Source organism: Spermophilus citellus (assembly GCF_964194105.1).
Source record: "Spermophilus citellus genome assembly, chromosome: 12".
In the NCBI taxonomy this organism is placed as follows: domain Eukaryota; kingdom Metazoa; phylum Chordata; class Mammalia; order Rodentia; family Sciuridae; genus Spermophilus; species Spermophilus citellus.
This window is the reverse complement of record NC_138198.1, coordinates 113,252,793-113,271,626: the sequence shown is the minus strand read 5'-3', so window position 1 is coordinate 113,271,626 and position 18,834 is coordinate 113,252,793. Positions and strand designations below refer to the sequence as shown.

General features: G+C 47.8%; 1 protein-coding gene across 1 annotated transcript in view; it reads right to left on the bottom strand.

Annotated features, from left to right (window-relative positions):
- Nucleotides 1-18,554, bottom strand: part of ONECUT2 (one cut homeobox 2) — a gene marked incomplete at both ends in the record, with an annotated part of 40,605 nt that extends 22,051 nt beyond the window's left edge. The window contains one exon of the mRNA XM_081263292.1: nucleotides 17,327-18,554. Within this exon, the coding sequence (XP_081119418.1) occupies nucleotides 17,327-18,554 (1,228 nt within the window). The remainder of the gene's footprint in view (nucleotides 1-17,326) is intronic.
- Between the last annotated feature and the right edge of the window lie 280 nt (nucleotides 18,555-18,834).

Here is an 18,834-nt window from a genome sequence, read left to right as displayed (position 1 = left end):
GGAGGCAGGCAGAGAAGAAGGAAGATGCAAATAAACACATTATCTGGGGCACATTCGCTAATGGAAGGCATTCCTTAACACTCACACTGAGAATCAAGACCTAACCAGAGTGTCAAGTATTTTAACACTGCTCATGACAAAAAAAGAAAGAAAAAGAAAAACCATGCCCCAGATGTAGAAGTTGAGGTTTAAAATGAACAAAATAACAAAAAACTTAGCCATGTTAGACTCACAAATGAGTTGATCTTTTTTGATATTGCCTTTTGAAATTGCCTCCAAATTGCCTCTATATTAATTAGCAAAACCCCACACAATGTCTATGTTGTTTGGATTCTATTGACACTGAATAACTGAGATCTAAATTGGATCCCTTAACCTCTGTAAGCATCAGACTTGAACATTTGCTTCTTTGATGTCTGGTGATCACTGCAATGGAAAAAAATTAAATAAAAACTTAAAAGGAATCCTTAGTTTAAAATACATGATGAGTTATAAGCAATCTGGTAGGGATGGGTCACACTAGAGCTGTGTGACCCTGGGGGTCCTTTGCCTTGTGTGTTTATCGAGTGCTAACTGTGTGTTGGACACTGTGCCTGGGCCAGGGGAAGATGAAGGAGAGAAGTTTAAGGCCCTTGATTGCTATCATCTAGTAGAGAAATTCAGGCACATCACAAATCATCACAGTACAAAGAGACATGGTTTCTGTCCAGATGGGCACAGGTTTGTTACTTATGAATGTGATATATGTCCCCCTTTATCTTCTCTTTGTTGACAAAACCAGTCCTACTCCTATTAGACATACCTTGATGTCTATATATTACCAAGGGAGTGTCTTCCTGCAAGAACAATTTAACCAAAACAGGTGGCATGACATAGAGTACGAAAAAGAAAAAGGCAAATCTCCAGTTCTCTATCCCTCTCTGTACCCCACTCTTGCCATGTAAGCTGCAGAACCCTCCTGCTCCATCTCTGGGTACAGTCATGTTATCTGCTTTCACCAACAGGATGGTACAGAGAAAATGATTGCTTGCTATTGCTGTGAGAAGGACATGCTCAAGCTAACTGGGTGGTCACAGAAGAAGATGAAAAACGTGTGGAAGAAGAACCACCCATAGACACATGATCCAGCCAGTTACACCACAGACACATGAGCAAATCCAGCTGGGACCAACCTTCATCAGCAGAATCCACAAGTGTGAGAAATGTGTTTATGGTTGAATTCCAGGAGTTTTGGTGTGATTTGCTACTCAGCATGATTATGGCAATAAATAACTCATATACAGCACATAACAGATGTTCAATAAAATATGTCCTTCATATCCTTTCTCCCTGCCTCCCTAACATTCAAAGCCATCTTGAGTCTTGGGTCACAACTCTAGGCAAGGGACTTTGTGGGGGAAATTCTGAAGAAAGTCCACATTACCTTGTTTCCTGACAATTACTGTATATAGATCAGTTCTATCTAATATATGTACTCTCTAAGGTGGACACATTCCCATTTTATAAAGAAGGAAACTGAGACTCAGAATAGAACTGGTCAATGGCAGAGTTTAGAATTAATATCCAAGCCTGTCTCACTCCAAAGCCAAAGATCATTCGTTCTACTGTGTACCTTGCTGCTAAACTGTCTCCATAAGATCAGAAGGGGGAGAGGGGGAGGAAGGGAGAGAGGAAGAGGGAGAGGAGGAGGAGGAGGAAGTAGAAGAGGAGCGGAAGCAGGAAGAGGAAGGGAAAAGCAAGTGCTTATTTCCTCCAATCCCTACCCAGCAGCCTGGAGAGAGGAATCTGATCCTACGGAGACTGTTCTCAGGATTTGCTTAGACTCCCTGTCTTAGCTTAGAGTTCCCTGCTCTCCATCTCCAGAGATTTCCAGAGCTCTGAAGAGGCAGGATGCGGGTCTCCTGAGATGATGTGGCTTATGGTAAAACAAAACAAAACAACAACAACAACAACAAAACAACCCCCCAAAACACCACCTATCTGGGTATAGATTTTCCTCCTCCAACTCAACCTCCTACCTATTTCTTACCCTGGTCTATTAACTTACTTTCCAGAATTTGATTGTGGAAACCTGAGTTGGGTTTCCAGGGAGGGTGGGCTCACCAGTGCGGCCTCCTCCTGGTCCCTCTTGCTCCTTTTGCCAGGGTGGCAGAGGAGGGGGGGTGGGGAGGGGGCAGGTGGCCCCAGGCGGGGAGAAAGTTTATGTCCTGCTTATGGTGCCCCAGCAGGGAACAGTCTGCAGCTCCTCAGGTGGGAGGTGCTTCAGAAAGGCCTGAGAGCCACCTTTCTGCCCAACCTTTCCTGCTTCAGTATCAAAGGAACTTGGTTTGGCTATGCAAGGCACACAAGTGACAGTCACTTAAGTCAATTGCTCTCCATGTACACCTAATTATCATGCAGAACAGCAATACATTCAATTAAAGACATTTTTTTAAATCTGGAATGTTTGAATTTTAACACTATATTCTGTTCACATATGCTCACTCTTCATAGTCTGTTACTCCTGTAATATGAATGCCAAAGCCTAATTGTAAAAGACATAAGACATCACAAGGCAATATATTATTCCCTCATAAGATGTATAGCAAGTAAATTATCTTAGTTTTGGTTTCTCACTAGAGTTGAGATAATAATAAAATATATTCTTAATCCCATATGGGTATTTTAAATATAAGCAAGGATTTATCCACTTGAATCTTTAAAATTTAGTAAAATCAAAGGGGGAAAAGCAAATTTTTTCCCACTCTTAATAATAAGTTTGCTTTGGTCTAGCGTACTTTCCCCCCTCACTAAAATAACTTGAACTCAGCTTCAGGTCTCGACTCTGACCTCCTAAGTTGGGATCTCCATCAACTAATGCACAAAGAATACAGACAGGGATTGCCTCTGACTTGCAGCGTCACCCTATAAGATGAAGTTCCAGGAGAGCAGGGATCGCACAGAGCATGTAGTAGGCAGCTAATAAATAAATATTTGTGAATAAATTAATAAATACTTTTATACAACACTATTTCTGCCCATTGTGTTCTCCCAGATTAGTAGATGGTATTTTAAAAACAATCGATATAGAGGCACCATTTAGAAGTATTCCACATTTCACAATATCTAGTTCTCATCAATATCATTTCCCTCCAAAGCTGACAGAGACTAGTTTTATAACAGCCAGGGACTAGTTTTCAAGGGAGTCTTACAGTGAATTTAAGGTTTTTTTTAAGGCTTCAGATTATCCCCTGTGAGGCAAGGGATATGAAATAGCTGTCACTGGACACTAGGAAAGAGACCCATTTAACCTGTTGGCTCTAGTCCTCCAGGCAACCCACTCCAATCAGGTGGTTTTTCTTGCTGTTCTTCATATGTTGTCCCTTCTGTCGTGTTCCCCTATTTGCAAATCTGTTCCCCTGCGTGGAATGCACATCTCATCCATCTCTCTCGGGTCCTCGCTAACCTTTCAGGCCACCTCTGATCTACCTCCTTTTCTCAAGTCTTCTCAGTTGACTTTAGGCCATCCTTTTCTCTCCCTTTCCTGAGCTGCAGCTGTAATCATCTGTTCTAAATCATATAATCTAGCATCTTAGCTCTTGTAATTCTCCCTATGGCTTTTCTGCGTCTTCTGTTTCTAGCTTCTGGTCCTAGCTGACAGGTAGCATACCCTTATTCTTCCAGTGGCGACTGGCTCATGACTGAACCCATGGTGGGCATTTTTTTTTTTCCAAGGGAGTTGACTCCTAACTATAGAATCTCCTAATTTCACTCCTTCTGGGAGGAATAGGTAGTGTATGCTTATTTATATCTGTCATTGTTTTCTAGCTTTTCTTTTAAAATGGGAGTTCTTTTCTAGAAATGATTTGGTCCTTGACAGAAATATTGGCTTACATAATCAAAAATAGATCCCCGTGTTAACTCGAAATTAGATGTAAGCTTAATATGGAGAAAACATGGCTTATGATTTGCTTATGATTTGGTTAAAAGCAAAGGCTGTTCTGCCTTCACACAAAGCTGAAAATGTCACCCATCTCAAAGCAATTGAGCCAGCAATCAGATCAGTGAATCAAAGGTTTCCTCTGACAAATAATTTTAATTATCATAAGCTAAAAATTTGCATTTACATAGCCCTTACTTGATATTCTGCAAATTCTTAGATTGACTTAAATTTACCTAAAAAGAAATAAAATCCTGAGATCACATTTTTGTACTTTTGAGTTTAACCTCTTCCCTTTTTCATCCTTCCTGTGGCAAATAAATAAGTGAAACTGCTTGAGATCTTGAGACTCAGTAGTTCAAACAGTTTAGGGATGAATATAGTTCTGCACATAAAGTGCATCAGCCCTGCTCAGAGATCTGGGCTTTGTTTCAAGGACCACATGGAGCCAACAAAGAATTTTAAACAAGGTGTTATATGGTCAGATTGAGGACCCAGAAATATCACTCTAGCTAAAACATGGAACAAAGGTGAGAGAGGGCAAGACTGGAGACAGATCAGTTAGGAGACTACTGAAGTTGTTGATGGCCCCAGCTGGGGCAGCACCAGAGGGGATGGAGAGATATCAGCAGATGGTTAAGAGGTGTAATCCACATGGCTAATTTGGTTGACAATGGAGAAAGAAGAAAGGAAAGAGCCCAAATTGACTTTCTGATTTTGGATTGAAAGTCGGCACATGCTAATATTATTCAAAGATGGAATAGGAGAAGAGCATCATTTCTTGGTGGTGGTGAATGAGGCTGAAGGATAAGGAAATGAGTTCACTCTGAAATAGACTGTGATGATATTCAGGCAAAGATGATCAGATGCAGAAGAAGACAGGGAGAGGAGAGGAGAGGGCTATAGGTACTGGAGAGAGACCTATAAGTCCTCAGCACAGCGAGATGGTAATCATGTGGGTAAGATCTTCCACAGTATGTTGACTGAAAAAAAATAAAAATAAATAAAAATAAAGTGGCCTAGAGCAGAACACTGGGGGATAGGGCAGGAGAAAGAAAGAAGATGAGATGAGATTTCAGAAAAGAAGGAAAAAGGGTTTAGAGAAAAGAGTGGTCAACCTACAGTGTGTCAAATGCTTCAGAGAGGCCACCTTAAGAACTAAGATGTGTCCATGGGATCTAGCTACAAAGACCTCAATAGTGACATTGGTGGGACCAAGTTCAGTACATTGGAGCGGCTGGAACCAGATCACAAAGGGCTGAGGCTGAGCAGGCAGGTCACAGGCAGGTAACACTGAGTTACAGCTACTCTTTCTAGAAGTGAAGAGAGGAAAGAGGTAAAGGTAGGATAGGTGCTGGCAAGCATTTTGTAAAGACATAAAAGAGACTGAGGCATAAAAAATGCTGACGGGACAAAACCAATGGAGAGAAAAAGCAGATAGAACAGAAAAGGATGGGATCCCGAGTGGAAGCAGAGGCAGAGCCCAGAACAAGGTAGAGGATTTGGTCTTCAACAGGAAGATCACCTCTTCCTCTTCAGAAGAAAAGAAGAAAGGATGAGGGAGTCAGATGTTGAGGCTGAAGAAAATCCACTCATGTGCCTTGAGCTTGTCCTGAAGTGAGCTCTGGTATACATGAGGAGGCAACTGCATCCAAGATTTTTTTTCCTGTATTTCTCATATTTGGGGATCTATGGCCCTGACTTAGAAAAACATGAAGCTCTTTTATTCCACATATTTAAAAATATATATATTTGGAGTCAAAGAAGACCACAGAAAAGGTCCTATTTTTACATGACAGTCCTGTCAAAATCTCTTTTTAATACCTAACTGAGTTCTTTAAAAGGCAATACATTCAGAACATGTTCTTGCAGAATGTAATACCTTTTTTTAAGAAGATTAGTGATGCACATAAAAAGACTTTTTAAAAACGTCATGCTTACTGTCAATTCCAGGTTTTACTGGAAGAAGTTGTGATAGTGAAACCCAACAACTAACCAGAAATGCATGTCTGCAAATTAAAATGTTATACAATGGAAGAAACGGTTTTAACTACAACTCATTAAATACATTTAAAATCAGTGTTTAGATCTGATTCTGCTCATTTTTAAGGTGAAATTTTAGGTATTTAGACACAGAATTTTTTTTCAATGAGTTTGAATGCTCTACCAAATTTGTTTAGTTTGGGGCTGGATTTTCCCTTCATACAAGAGCCACTTGGGATTTAAAGATGAATTATCACAGGAAAGGAAATCTCATTTATCATACCCTTGACTTTCTTTTAAAGCGGACACACTTGTCTGTTCCCAGGCTCCACCTCCCTGAGAGCCACTTTAGCAATAGATTAGGCCTGAACTGAAGTTCCTTGAAATAAAGCAAAAGTTTTACATTTTAATTAGCTTTGGGAAGTCAAGGGCCATTTTTCTAGAAACCCAAAGAGACCGGAGTTTTGCCTCATCCTTGACCAAAAGAATCCACCTGCATCTTTTTTTCTGGAATAAAAACACAAATAAAGCAGAGCCGCTGATTGACAAAGGCCAGAGTCAGGGGTCAGTGCTTAATGTCAGCCCTCACCCAGGCTGGGGCCATATGAATCCATTGTGTGGCCTGGAGGATGTGACTCAACATTCCCCGCCTTTTGTGTGGAAGCAGAAGTGGTGGGAAGGACTTTAAAGAGTCCCATCGTCATTAGTGACTCTCAAGAAACCAAACCCAGTTTTTAGATTTATGTGAGATAGTGATGTCTCATAGTTGGCTCTCTCTAAAACATTATTAATTTAATGTGAGAATATTACTTATTAGAATGAATACCATGTTTTCAAAAATCAGAAGCAAGCAGGAGTAGAAACAGAAGCATCCGTTTGTGTATACCTGTAGAGGGTGGAGGTGGGGGGTAGGCGGAGGCAACTGACGCAAACTTTGAAAGGAAACCTCGACCTGAAATACCGTGTTGAGGGAGGCAATTCCAATGTCTGCAGAAGGCAGTAACTTGGAGAAATACAGGCCAATCCTCTCGCCCCCAACAGAAGCCCTGCTCGTCCTCTCGGAAGGCAAGGGTCCTTTAGCATCTTTTGTCTCTTCTTCCTTTATTATCGCTGACCTCATACAGAAAACCCAAGAAGGCAGAGGTGAGAGAAAAATCTGAGGTCCTGCTCTATCTGGGGGCATCGAGATGTATAGGACTGAAGCTACCAGTCAGGATCCTGCCCAGAATTAGTACGAAAGGCTCCATCTACCTTCGCTAGGCTGAGAAACTCATGCTGACCGCAGTCCCGGCGCAGGGCTGGCGGGCGCTCCAGGGCGCTGTTCATGGTGCTGAAGCCCGCGCCACGCGAGCCGAGGCAGCGACCCACCCAACAGGTGCTGGGCTGCCAGGGGCTCCTGGCTGGGATCGATGTGTGGTGACTCTGGAAACAGCTGCCGCCCACAGAGCTACAGCCAGCTCCACAGCTGGCTCCAAATCTAGCTCAATGGCTCACTTCTTTGCGATTGCAAAACGGCTGGTTCGCATTTTTCTTCGGGGGGGGGGGGGAATTCACAGAGCCCACCTCGCGCATGCTGATTTGATTGGTCTCTTTCTCCAGCGTTCTCTCTGCTGATGCTAATTGTTGTCCATCCTCTCTCCTTCGTGCAGTATTTTACCTTTGCTGATCTTGCACTTGGCACGATCCTCCCTGGCACCATCAATTGAGCCATTCTTCTTCCAAACGTAACCATTCTTCTTCTAACACATATTTCTTGCTTTCTCTGCATCTCCTTCCCCCAAGCATCACAAGGAATAGGGTGGGTGAATAAACTCATTAATGACAGAACTGATAATTGGTTTCTCCTTGGCAATGAATTAGAAGAGGCAGAGATTAGAGTCTCAAAGGACCAGGAAAAGTTCCCTTAAGATAATTCTGGGAAGGTCATGTTTGCTTGGGTGGCAATCTGGAGGGTGGAGCATGGGAGGTGGGGGTACAGAAACTAGGAACTGAACAAAGAAGGCACCAGAACCTTGTGAGAGGTGCCATGCTGGTTGCAGTTCAAAGACTCCCAGCAGGTGGCACCCTAGTTCACGGTGCTGGTGGTAGAAGTCTTGACTCAGCTTCCACTCCACTTCAAACCTTCCTTCTGCCCCGCAAACCCCCAGCCATGTTTGTAGGCCTGTCTTCCTCTTGATCCAAGTACTTAGCAGGACTACATTCCTGCTAAAAGCACCGGTGTTTGCAATTCTATTTACTGTAATGCACAGTAATGAAGGGAACATAAATAGAAAAGAGTCAGTGGAAGGATTTTTTTTTTTTTTTTTTTGGTGTGATTGATGGTGCTCAGATCAAAACTGTTTAATCATCAATATCATGATTCAGCAGTTGAGAAATGTAAACAAGTTGTGCAACTGCTTTGCTTTGGTCAAAGCCCTGGAGGGGCCCAAAGGACAGGGCCAAGCCCCAGGGAGGGCAGTGCCAGCAGGATGCCTCCTCCCTTCCACTAGGGCAAAGCCGGCTATGCCTACAGACTGACTGGCGTGACCTTTGGCTTTTGCAGCATGCACGCAGTTGGGCTGGGGTTAATGGCACTTTGCAGGGAGCTCCAATTGAGTAAACAAAAAATGCCTTGCCCTGTTCTAATGGAGCACATTATTCTAAGGCCTTAAGCCTTCATCCAGGCCCCTGCAGCTGCTCTGCAGGTCAGTGCTACCAATAAAGCAATTAGCCAATGAGAAAACTCTTCTTCCCCGAGGGGGACTTGCAGGTTTCCTTGCAGTTGCTGTGTTTTGCTTTGGGTTTTTAAACAGGCAATGCGAGTTGATCTGAGCTTCTTACATCAGACTCCAGGATAAGGACAGTGAAATTGTATGTTTGCTGAGTGTGATATTTTAAGGGACTGGTCCCTTGTTCAACATAGCCTGGCGAGCTCACTGCTTCCTGTTCAATTAACCTGAACCATGGCTGAACTCTGCCCTTTGAACTTGCTTAGCAGATAAATACATTAGCTCACCTAAGGAATCATTAATATTTTTCAATCACATAAAACAAACATGAATGTCCAAAAACAACCCAAGAGATAGCCAATTAGGAATAGCTTGTGCACCATGTTGGAAAAAATCACCAACGGATGTTATTTACAGAGCAAAAACAGGTCAAGGAAGAAATGAAACAAATTGTGCCAACAGTTCTAGAGACAAAGGAGACTTTCATTTTTATATCTGCAAGCAAAAGGAGCACTAAACAATATTTAGCAACTCTGATTCTGTCTACCCTGCTCTACAACAAAAGTTGTCCCTTGGACTAGCCTCTACCCACTTTCATCAGAGCAGGCAGCTCCAAGACCTTTCTCTTCTCCAAGTATCTTCAGTGTCCTTGCTCATATGCAGAGTTCAAAGTGGCTTTTCTATGGACAATTCTATTCCTGGTTTTCTACAAATGAACCAAAAAAAATTATTGTAGCAGTATCATTGCTTTTTAGTGAACCAGATTAAATGAATCAAACTAATGGCTTGATTGAAATATTGTACAGTAAAAAGTAGTGTTCCTAAGAAATCTCTACACATGCACATACAAACTAATTTTCCTTTGTGGGATGGGGGAGGAGGTTAAATAAATCTATTTTGTCTTTATCCCTGCATGTCATCTTAGAAGAATGAGAAAAACATCCCCAACTGGGTCATTACACATTTCAGTTTGATTTAATTTTACTTCCCACAATTCTGCCTCCTAACCCCTCTTCTCCTACCCCCTTTTCATTTTTGTTTGGTTGGGAGTGTGGGCTTAATGCTTAGGTATCCTAGATGAGAACACTTAAAGGAATATCACAAGCACGAAGGGTAAATCTATTGAACGAGGGTCTTTAACTATGTGGTTTCCTTAAAGGGAAAGGTTGGATCAATAGGATCAATATGAAAGGTTTCCCTGGCCCTGCATAAAAGGGTAAGGGCTTCTCTTTTCACTGGTTTAACTTTACTCTCTGACAAATGCAAATCAATGGATCTGTGTTTACAACAGATTCCCTAACAGACTCAACTTGGGCAAAGCCCAGAGCTTCGCCCTGGGGGTGGGGAGCCCAAGCTTGCTCCAGGGGGATGCTCTAGGGCAGAGCTTCACGCTCAAGACTCAAGACACAAGGCAGAATAGGGAGCAAGTTGGCAATGGCTACCAAGCACTGTTAAAAGAAGAGGCTTTTTTTCCTTCCAGATCCTGCTGCCTATGACCTCTCGAAAGAAGGTAGCAAATTAATACACCATACATGTTCTTTAAGGATATCTATAAAATATAAACACAAATCCCACATTCTCAGATTTGATGAGCCAGTCAACCTAGCTTCCTATCAATATAGATCTTGGAGGCTGACTGAACAGAGGAAGCTGTAGTGAAATATCTGCAATTGGAGTAGGATGAGTATTTGAGCTTTTGGGGGGCTCTTTCTGCCCTATCTTAGTGGTAACTGGCCTTTCTTAGTAACGACAAGGCAAACCGCTAAAACTGTGGCTTCTTTTCCCTTTAATTTTTACCTTTCCCTTTAAAAATGTGATGCTTTCCAGAGATTACATGACTTCAAGTCAATACCAGTTACTGAGAAATTATTTTTCTTCCTGCAGGAGAAAGTATATGTATATTTGATTACACTAGCCAAAGTCCAATGCTGATTAAATTACGTTGGAGGTGTGCTTCCAACCCAAACAAAGTCTGCTTTCTCCTGAAAGAATAATGGATCCTCAAATGGTGAGAGAGGCGCCAAGGTGGAATGAAGAGCCTCCCTGCCCTCTGGGACAATTTGTGTGGGATGATTTTTCATAATAAATGTCCACAGGTTCTAGGAATCCTGCTCCCCAAGTGAGATTACCTCTATCTGCATAGCCCGCGTCTTGTCTCCATGCCTTGCCCATCTGTACTGTGCCAGGATTCAATTGTACTGGGTTGCCCAATCAACTACCTTACCTCCTTCCACCTACCTCTAAAAACCCTATGTACTTTTTAAAAAAATCATTGCCTTTCTTGAGACTTGAAAATCAAAAAGGCTTTCCCAAAGGCATTGAGAGTGTTTAGGGGAATCGACTGGGTAAAAAGGTCTGGTGATGTCCCTCCTTGGCATGAGCCAGCTCCAACTCTGCACCTGATGGTACGTAAATGATCCTATAGGATTTCCTCATAGTAGATTCTGCCCACCAAGAAAATTTATCCCCCTAGAGGAAGTAACCTTCCTCAGGTGGAGGGGATGGGGTCCCTAAAAAGCTCAGGGTAAGCATAGCTCAAAGAGTCTATGCAGATGAAGTTTAGGGCCCAGGGTGCCTCCATCTTTATCTTCTTCCCTAGGGCCATTTATCTAGGCAATTATTTCTATTTATGCCCTCCTCATTTTCCTCCCTTTGGCAAGAACCCAGAAACTAAATCTCTCTGCTTCTCCTTTGAGGTTTTCATCTCTCCAGGGATCTCCCTACACAATACCATTTTTCATGAAGACAGTTTCTGCTAACTCCAACCACCAGCAATGGTGTGGGGTCCAGTACATCTTCCTGAGAGCTCTCCAATTCATTCCTCTGGTTTTCCTTTAGTAAGGGTTAGTTAGGGTTAGGATCTCTCTTACATCAAGAGGTAAGCCTAAAATGAAGTCCTGGAAAGTTGGCTCAGGATCCTATTGCCTCTGGGCTGACTGGTTCAAGAGGAGGTTGGAGCAGTTGCTGGGGCCTTGTAGGGACAGAGAGAATCTTGGGTAATCTGTTTATCCTCTACCTTGCCCTCACCACTCATCAGGAATCCTGCTCTGTCTTGGGATTCCAAGATGAAGGTGGGGGCTGTTAAGACTCACTTCTCTCAGAGCTTAGAAGTCCTTGTGTGACCCCCTTGAGGGGGTCAGTTGCTTTCCATACCAGAAGGAAACCCACCCTGTCAGTATCTGATCACCTGGCACTGGTTTTTAGAAGACAGTAAGACACTTTCTGACTAGGAGCCATGGCAGCATTTGGAGAAGCTCCCTTGTTTAAGGGGAGCAGCTGCTGGGGAGATGAGAAAAAACACCTGGGCACCCTCTGCCACATCTCACCAGCAGAACAATGCAAGATTTGTTTTTCTCTCCCTCTTTCTTTCCATCGTTCTTGGAAAAGAAAGGAAAGTAAATGCTCCTTTCCTTCCAGAATGAGACCTTCTCTTGAAGAAAAAACTTAATTTTCTCAAAGAAGGATTTATAATTAAAAAAAAAGACCAATTTAGTTCTCATCCCCAAACCCCACTACAGACCCAGCTCTTTCATTCTTTATATAACATTCACCTCCGTGTGCTCCTTCTGGAAGGTTGGCAGGGTGGGGTGTTAGGAAGGAAGAGCTGAGTTCTTTCCCATTGTGAGTGTCTCAAAGAAATCCCCCTGCCCCGGATATGCCTGTGACCCTCGCCTCAGAGCCAGGTGGGGGTTAGGGTGTTCTCCAGTCTTTTCCCCTAGCCTCCCATCAAAGTAGGTCACAAGATTCTTCCCTGGTCGACCCAATTAGCCCAGAGCAAAGCTGATTGTTCTGAGGGATGAGACCTAGGTTTTTGTTACTAAAGCTGCATTTAATGGCCCAACTAATGCATCAGTGTCAAAAGTACCATAACTGGTAAGGACGAAGTTACCACACGAAGGTGTGAAGTTAGCAGGCAACTTCAGCCACGTCATTTACAAACTTAAGACATTTGTTCATATTGAGACTGAAATTTAAAATCATGGGGACTTCTCAGGAAGGTTTCGATGGGAAAACCTCGAGCTCTTTTGAACCACGTGCGGGCCACCGCCACCAAGGACAGGACAAGAGAGTCGGGAGGATTTGGGCGCCGTTTTGTGAGGACTGAGACACCCTACAGGTAGTGGGCAACGTAGAGGGCAATGAGCGCATATCAGGACAGGGAAGAGGGCTGGGAGCCTCGCGAGAGGAGAAAACTGGCGAGGAAGGATCGTGCGGGGCAGAGTTGCGGTCAGACTTGAGAAACTGCCCTCGGCTAGGGAAACCGCGTGGCTGGAGCGCCGGGGAACCTGGGCGCTGGCGAGCGCTCTGCTGGGAAGAGCGCTCCGTCGGACTTACTGGAAATGCGCCGGATCAGGTTCCAGATCAATGAAATCTGGGTCCACACGTTTACGTTATTGTTGCCAGCATTAATGCTCTTTTAATCTTCTAAACATTATCAGCATCGATCTCACTCCATATACACATTTGTTTGAGAAAGTGACATAACCACACGGTGGAAAGCCTGGAATAAAAATAAAGCGGGGCCTCTCGTGTCCTGGGCGCCCGGCAGCCTGGAATACTTCTAGAGCTGGGGTTCACTCTCATCCCTGGCGCCCCGCCTCCTCTGGCAGCTCCCGCCCACCCTACTGTGTTAGAAAGGCGGTCTCCGAGCGCCCAGGACTCGACGACGCTAGGACGATAGCAGGCTTTTCAATTATTAATCCGACCAGCTAGCAGGCGAATACATCATCTGTTCCACATGGGCGAGGGTTGCGTTTCTCATCTACCTCTGGGGTCCCAAACTAAACCCGTCAGGAGAGGTGGGGTGGGCCCGCAGTCCGAGAAAGGGGCGTTGGGGGTGGGATGCGAGTGCACTAGGAAGAAGGACCCCTTTTCTTCAGAGACATCCTGCGACCCGCTTCGTCTAAGGACATTCCCTGCGAGCAGGGGATATGCATACAAGTAACGCCGCTGGCAGGAGCAGCTGTGCACTGTCGAGTCAATGCCGCACCACGGCGGGTGGCAGGTGGTCTAGGCGACTTTTTGAGTTGGTTAAGGGCTTTCCGCCTACTGTAGGATGTTAGCTCCGTCCTGGCAATTGTGAGCTGTTGCCTGAGCGTCTGTCGGTGGCAGGGACTTCAAGCAGTCGGGGAGGGGAGGCTAACTGAAAGCGGAAACCTTAGCAGAGAACTTAATCGCCGACTCTGCGCTGTCTTCCAACATTGAAAAACCCCTCCTTGCCACAAAAGGCAGAGTTTTCCCTCCGCCGCGCCGGTTCAGGTTCATACCTGTATTCTCGCAGTCACTTCTTGTTAGTGTTTGTGGTTGGTGCTGAGGCCCCTTGGGCTCAAAACTGGAAAGCACCTCAAAACTTCGGGAATTTGTCCTTGTTGCCTCTTGCCAGGTTACTAAAAACCTCCCTACTGGGGCCTTTGTTGTCGGAACCCCAGAAGAGATCCACCTGGGTGAGGTTGTAACCACTTACTACCCTCTCCACACCAAACTATGTTTGGAGTTCATTTTTTCTGAAATCTAATGTTTGGCAATCCGAGTTTCCCTGACACCTTTCCCTTCACCTTTTAAGTGACCCTGGTACCCAGCTTGGTAAGCCAAAACCGTCATTAGGGAGAGAGCCTGGTAACCCACGGGCGGCAGGAAGGACGGACTTCCCTTCCTAGTGACTAGAGGTGCTTGTCCCTGAGGATGGCAGGCGCCCGGATTCTGAAGCCCCTCAACTCTTGTCTGCTAGGGCCTCTGGCAGGGCCCCAAGGGACCCAAAATGAGAAAAAGAAAGGAAAGCCAAAAGGAGAGAGAGACACACACATGCACACTCCGGATAAGGGCAGGGTAGGGGCTGTGTTTTGGAGGCCCCGGGCTAGGATTCTGGGCCCAGCCGCCCAGCGGAGCTGCTGGCTTGTTTAACCCCTGGGGCCAAGGGTTTGGGCCCTCAGTGCGTCCCAGCGGGGATTCTGATCGATACTCCAGGCGGAGAAGGCCTCCGCTTTTCTTCTCCATTTGCTCACGTCCCCCAGCGCTCCTGAGTACATAATACCTACTTACCAGTCCAGCTTCTGCATCAGTCTGAAGAGACTGATCTACTGACCCCAACTGAAAAGCCTCCTATGTAATAATAACCACTCAACACACTTGTAGTTGCTGATAAAATGGCCAGATAAAAAGGCTAAAGCTCTTGTCCCTTTTCAACCCAAGGTAATAAAACAGACACACATTTGAATGCTTGAGCAAAGCCGGGTCCTCAGCGGCATTTCCCGCTTGTCGTAGGAGGCGATCAGTTTCCTGTTGAGGCAGTTCCAGCGCTCCGGTGCCCCAAAGCCCGCGGTGTGGGCAATGCTCTCCGAGGTTTGGCTCTGAACAGTCACCATTCAGACGACCATTCAGGCCGCGTGGGGCTGAGGACCCGGAGATGCACTCTTCCTCATCTTAGCAATACTTGGGGCCGCGGTAAAAGCAGACAGGCCCTAAATAGTGAAGGAGTGCTTTCCACTTGGCTTTCAGATCTACACAGTCCCATCTACATAGGCAGATAAGCTGTGTTCTTTGCGCTACAGGCGTGAGGGGGCGGCAGCGCTCCGAGAAGGGCTGGAGTAGAAAAGCTGTCATCCTGTCTTTAACTGTACCCCCATGAGCAGCTGCCAAGTTCCTTCTGACCACCAAAGCCCAGGAAGCCAGCCGACTCTGGAGTCCGCCTGAGAGAGCCTGCGGCATTGGGGGCAGGGGTGGGGGTGGGGGGCAGAAATCTAAAACAAAGAAGCACTACCACAGAATCGTCAGTCAACCTCCAGCTCATTCCTCACGTCACTTTCTTCTCATTGCTTTATCTTTGCCAGGAACCAAGCGTAAATCTTAGAAAATTGTAGGAAAGGCCGAAAGGTAAACTAAAGGACAAAAAAGTATCAAGTAGACTCCTAAGTACACTCAAGAGTATTTAGAGACCACCATTTTAGGGGGTGACAGATTTTTTTTTTTAACCTTCTGAGATCAACACCGTGGGGTGGTTACTGCGTGGAAATCCGAATTCCCCAACAGCTGGCTAAGGAGGAGGCTGTCAGAGCGGAAACACCCCCTCCCCAGGCCCAAGTGAACAAGATGCCTGTCACATCCCCCAGCCCAGACCGGCGTCGGTAGAGTGCACCCCATAGGCCGGGTTCAGCAACGCAAGAACATCCCCCCCCCCGGGGGGGGGGTGGCTCACAGCCCCGGAAGCGCTCTGTGCGCGCGGCTGACTCCGAATCTCGGGTCCCAATATCCGCGCTATGCAAATCGAAGCCACTAAGAATTGTTCCCCCCAGCGCCCGCGGATTCTGAGAGAACCTTCCTCCCACCCATCTGGAGAAGCCGCCTATACTGGCTTGCAGTAAGGTTATTATGCCTCTTCCTCAATGGGAGATCTGGACACTTTGCCCCTTTGGGATCATGGCTTGGTCCTGGGGGTAAGAGCAGTTACCACGAGCGCGGCGCAAGGTCTGGGCGCACAAAGGCGCGCAACTGTATGCCAGTCGGAAGCCACTGCCGCGTCCTTCGCTCTCGCTCCTGCACCCGCCGCCCACACGGGAGATTTCTGTCCTCCTAGAACAATAGAGGGCTGTACCTCGCGGCTCGGCCGCTAGAGGAGGCACAAAGAGCCGAGCCCGCTCCAGAACAATGTAACCGGCTCCTCGACCCGTCCTCTCCCGCGGGCCGCCAGCCCTCCCTGCTGCCCGGCTACGCTCACAGTCAGCGCCCGCTTAATGCAAAGGCGGAGCTTACAATCTGCAACCGACATGTATTAACTAACCTGCATCTTAATTTATCAGCACCTCTTTCCCCGAGCTAGTATCTTCTCCCGGAGTCTCGGCATACCTCGGCAAATCCCAACAAATAGCTGGGAGCCGGGCAAGGGTGGCTGGCGAGGGAGGCACAGCGCTCTCCCTTCCGTCTCTCTCTCTCTCTCTCTCTCTCTCTCTCTGGACTTCCTAAAACGGCGAATGTAACACTCCCAGCCTCCTCCTTGCACCCTCCCCTCGCTATAGGCAGTGGCACCGGAGCTCTTTTAATAAAGACAGGTCAGAAAGTCCCTGGCCAACACCAAGGCAGGAGATGGACTCCAGGAGCAGTGTTGTATCCTCCTGGCTGACAGCTCCCTTAGCCGGCAAGGCTGTGCCTCCTGCTAGTGACCAAAGAAGTTTGGCTGATATGGTGGGTGGGAGGGAGTGCAGAGATCTTTTTCCACTCTAAGAAGCAAAGCCCCTTAACTGCCTCCATACTGGGAGAGTAGGTAGCCTGGAAAACTTAAGTTTGTTGTCTAAGGAAGAGTTCAAGTGCACGAGATTTTGAATAAGTGTAGTTCGCAGTTTCTGTAAGATCTGGAAAGAAAGAGTTCTCGCAGACACCTTACCCCCGCCCCCAGCCTCCCACTGCTGGGAAAGGTGGGAAATTGAGGGCAAAGATTAGCACAGAGAGGAGGGCGAATGAAATGGGGGGAGGTAGTTAATGAAAGCTCACGGAAAAGGATAGAGGAAGGAAGAGAGAAAAGAGAAAAACGGGAGAAGAGAGAGAAGAGAAAAAGAAACTGGAAGAAAAAAAAAAACAGAGGAAGGAAATAAGAGGAAATGTATAGGGGAGAGGAAGAGAGAACCAAGAAAAGTGACCAGACGAGCAGACTTGGATCCCAGGAGCACGGGGGGGGGGGGGGGTGGGTGGGTGGGGGAGCCTTGCTCCTGGGTGCCCCTTACCTTACCTGCCAAGCGTAAGGCGGACATGCGCTGGAACTCCGGCTCCTGCAGCCACTTCCACATCCTGCGGAAGGTCTCCCTGCCAGATTTGAGTTTACTCCAAGGTTTTGGATTCCGGAGTAGGTCGGAGAGAGTCCCCTGAGACCGGCACAGCACCCTCTGTGCGAAGATCGCCTGTGGGATGCTGTAGCGCTTCAGCTCGGCGGTGATGCGCTGGGCCACCTCTTTGGTGTTGATCTCCTCCAGCTGGCCCGAGGTGGCCACCTGCGAGCCCGATGAGGACGATGGGGGCCGCTCGCGGCTGGGAGCCAGCACTGGCCCGTGGGACTGAGTGTGGCCCGGGTGGTGCAGGCCATTGAGGTGGGACATCATGGCCGTTGGAGGGGTGCCCAGGCCTCGGGACAGGTGTTGCTCACCGCGGGTCAGCATGGCAGTGTGGTGCGCGTCGAAGTTGGGGCTGAGCATTTTGTCGTGGCCAGGAGGACCGTAGTTGGGCAGACTCTGCTGCGCATTGTGGAGGCCGCCCAGCCCATTGCCCAGCGGCGTGGCAGCCAGCGGGGACAGACTCTGGCTCATGCCGGGCATCTCCTTGTAAGGGCTGTAAAGGTTGTTCATGGCCGGGAGCCCGCGCTCGTCGCGCATAAGCGTGAAGCTACCGCTGACGTTGCTGGACAGACGCTGGTGGTGGTGGTGATGATGGTGGTGGGGGTGGTGGTGCGGGTGCGGGTGATGAAACTTGTCAGAGACAGTGGAAATGGGTGGCAGCGGCTGGAGCGGCGTCAGCGTGGTGTAGGTGTTACTCATGCCCATGCCGGGCGGGGACGAGTCGCAAGACATACTCATGGCGTGGTGCAGCGGGATGGAGAGCTCGGGTCGGTAGTCACCACCGTCCAGGATCGAGGCCATGCTGGTGACCATGGCCGAGCGCGACGCTGCTGCTGCTGCTGCTGCCGCGGTGCCCAGCTCTTGGTGTGCGGTTGGCGGCGGCGGAGGACCCCGAAGAGAGCCAGCAGCGCCGCGGCTCGCATGGTGGGGGCTGGGGCTGGCCAACAGCTCCTGTTCATGGCCTGGACCCCCGCCGCCGCCCCCGCCGCCCCCGCCGCCCCCGCCGCCGCTGCCGCCGCCGGCCGGCCCGTGCAAAGTGCCCAGACTTTCCATTGTCAGCTCCGGGTTCATGGCGCAGCCTTCTAGGTCTTTGGTGAGGCATCGATAGGCGGTGTAGGCAGCCTTCATTCAGTCCATCGGGGCCCGGGGGCGGCGGGGGCGGCGGGGGAGGCCGGCGGGCTGGCAAGGCGCGCGTGGCTGGGCTCGGCTGTGGGTAGAGGGGCGGGCGCGGGAGTGCGTGAGTGTGTGCAGGAGAGCGTGTGTGCGGGTGTGTGTCCCGGGCTGAGGACAGGCGGGCGCGCCCGGGGTGGGGGTGGGGTGGGGGCGGACGGGACTTGCGTGCGGGAGAGGGGAGGGGGCAGGGAGGGAAGAAGGGATCACCGGGCCCCGCCGCTTGGGCCGGCGCGCT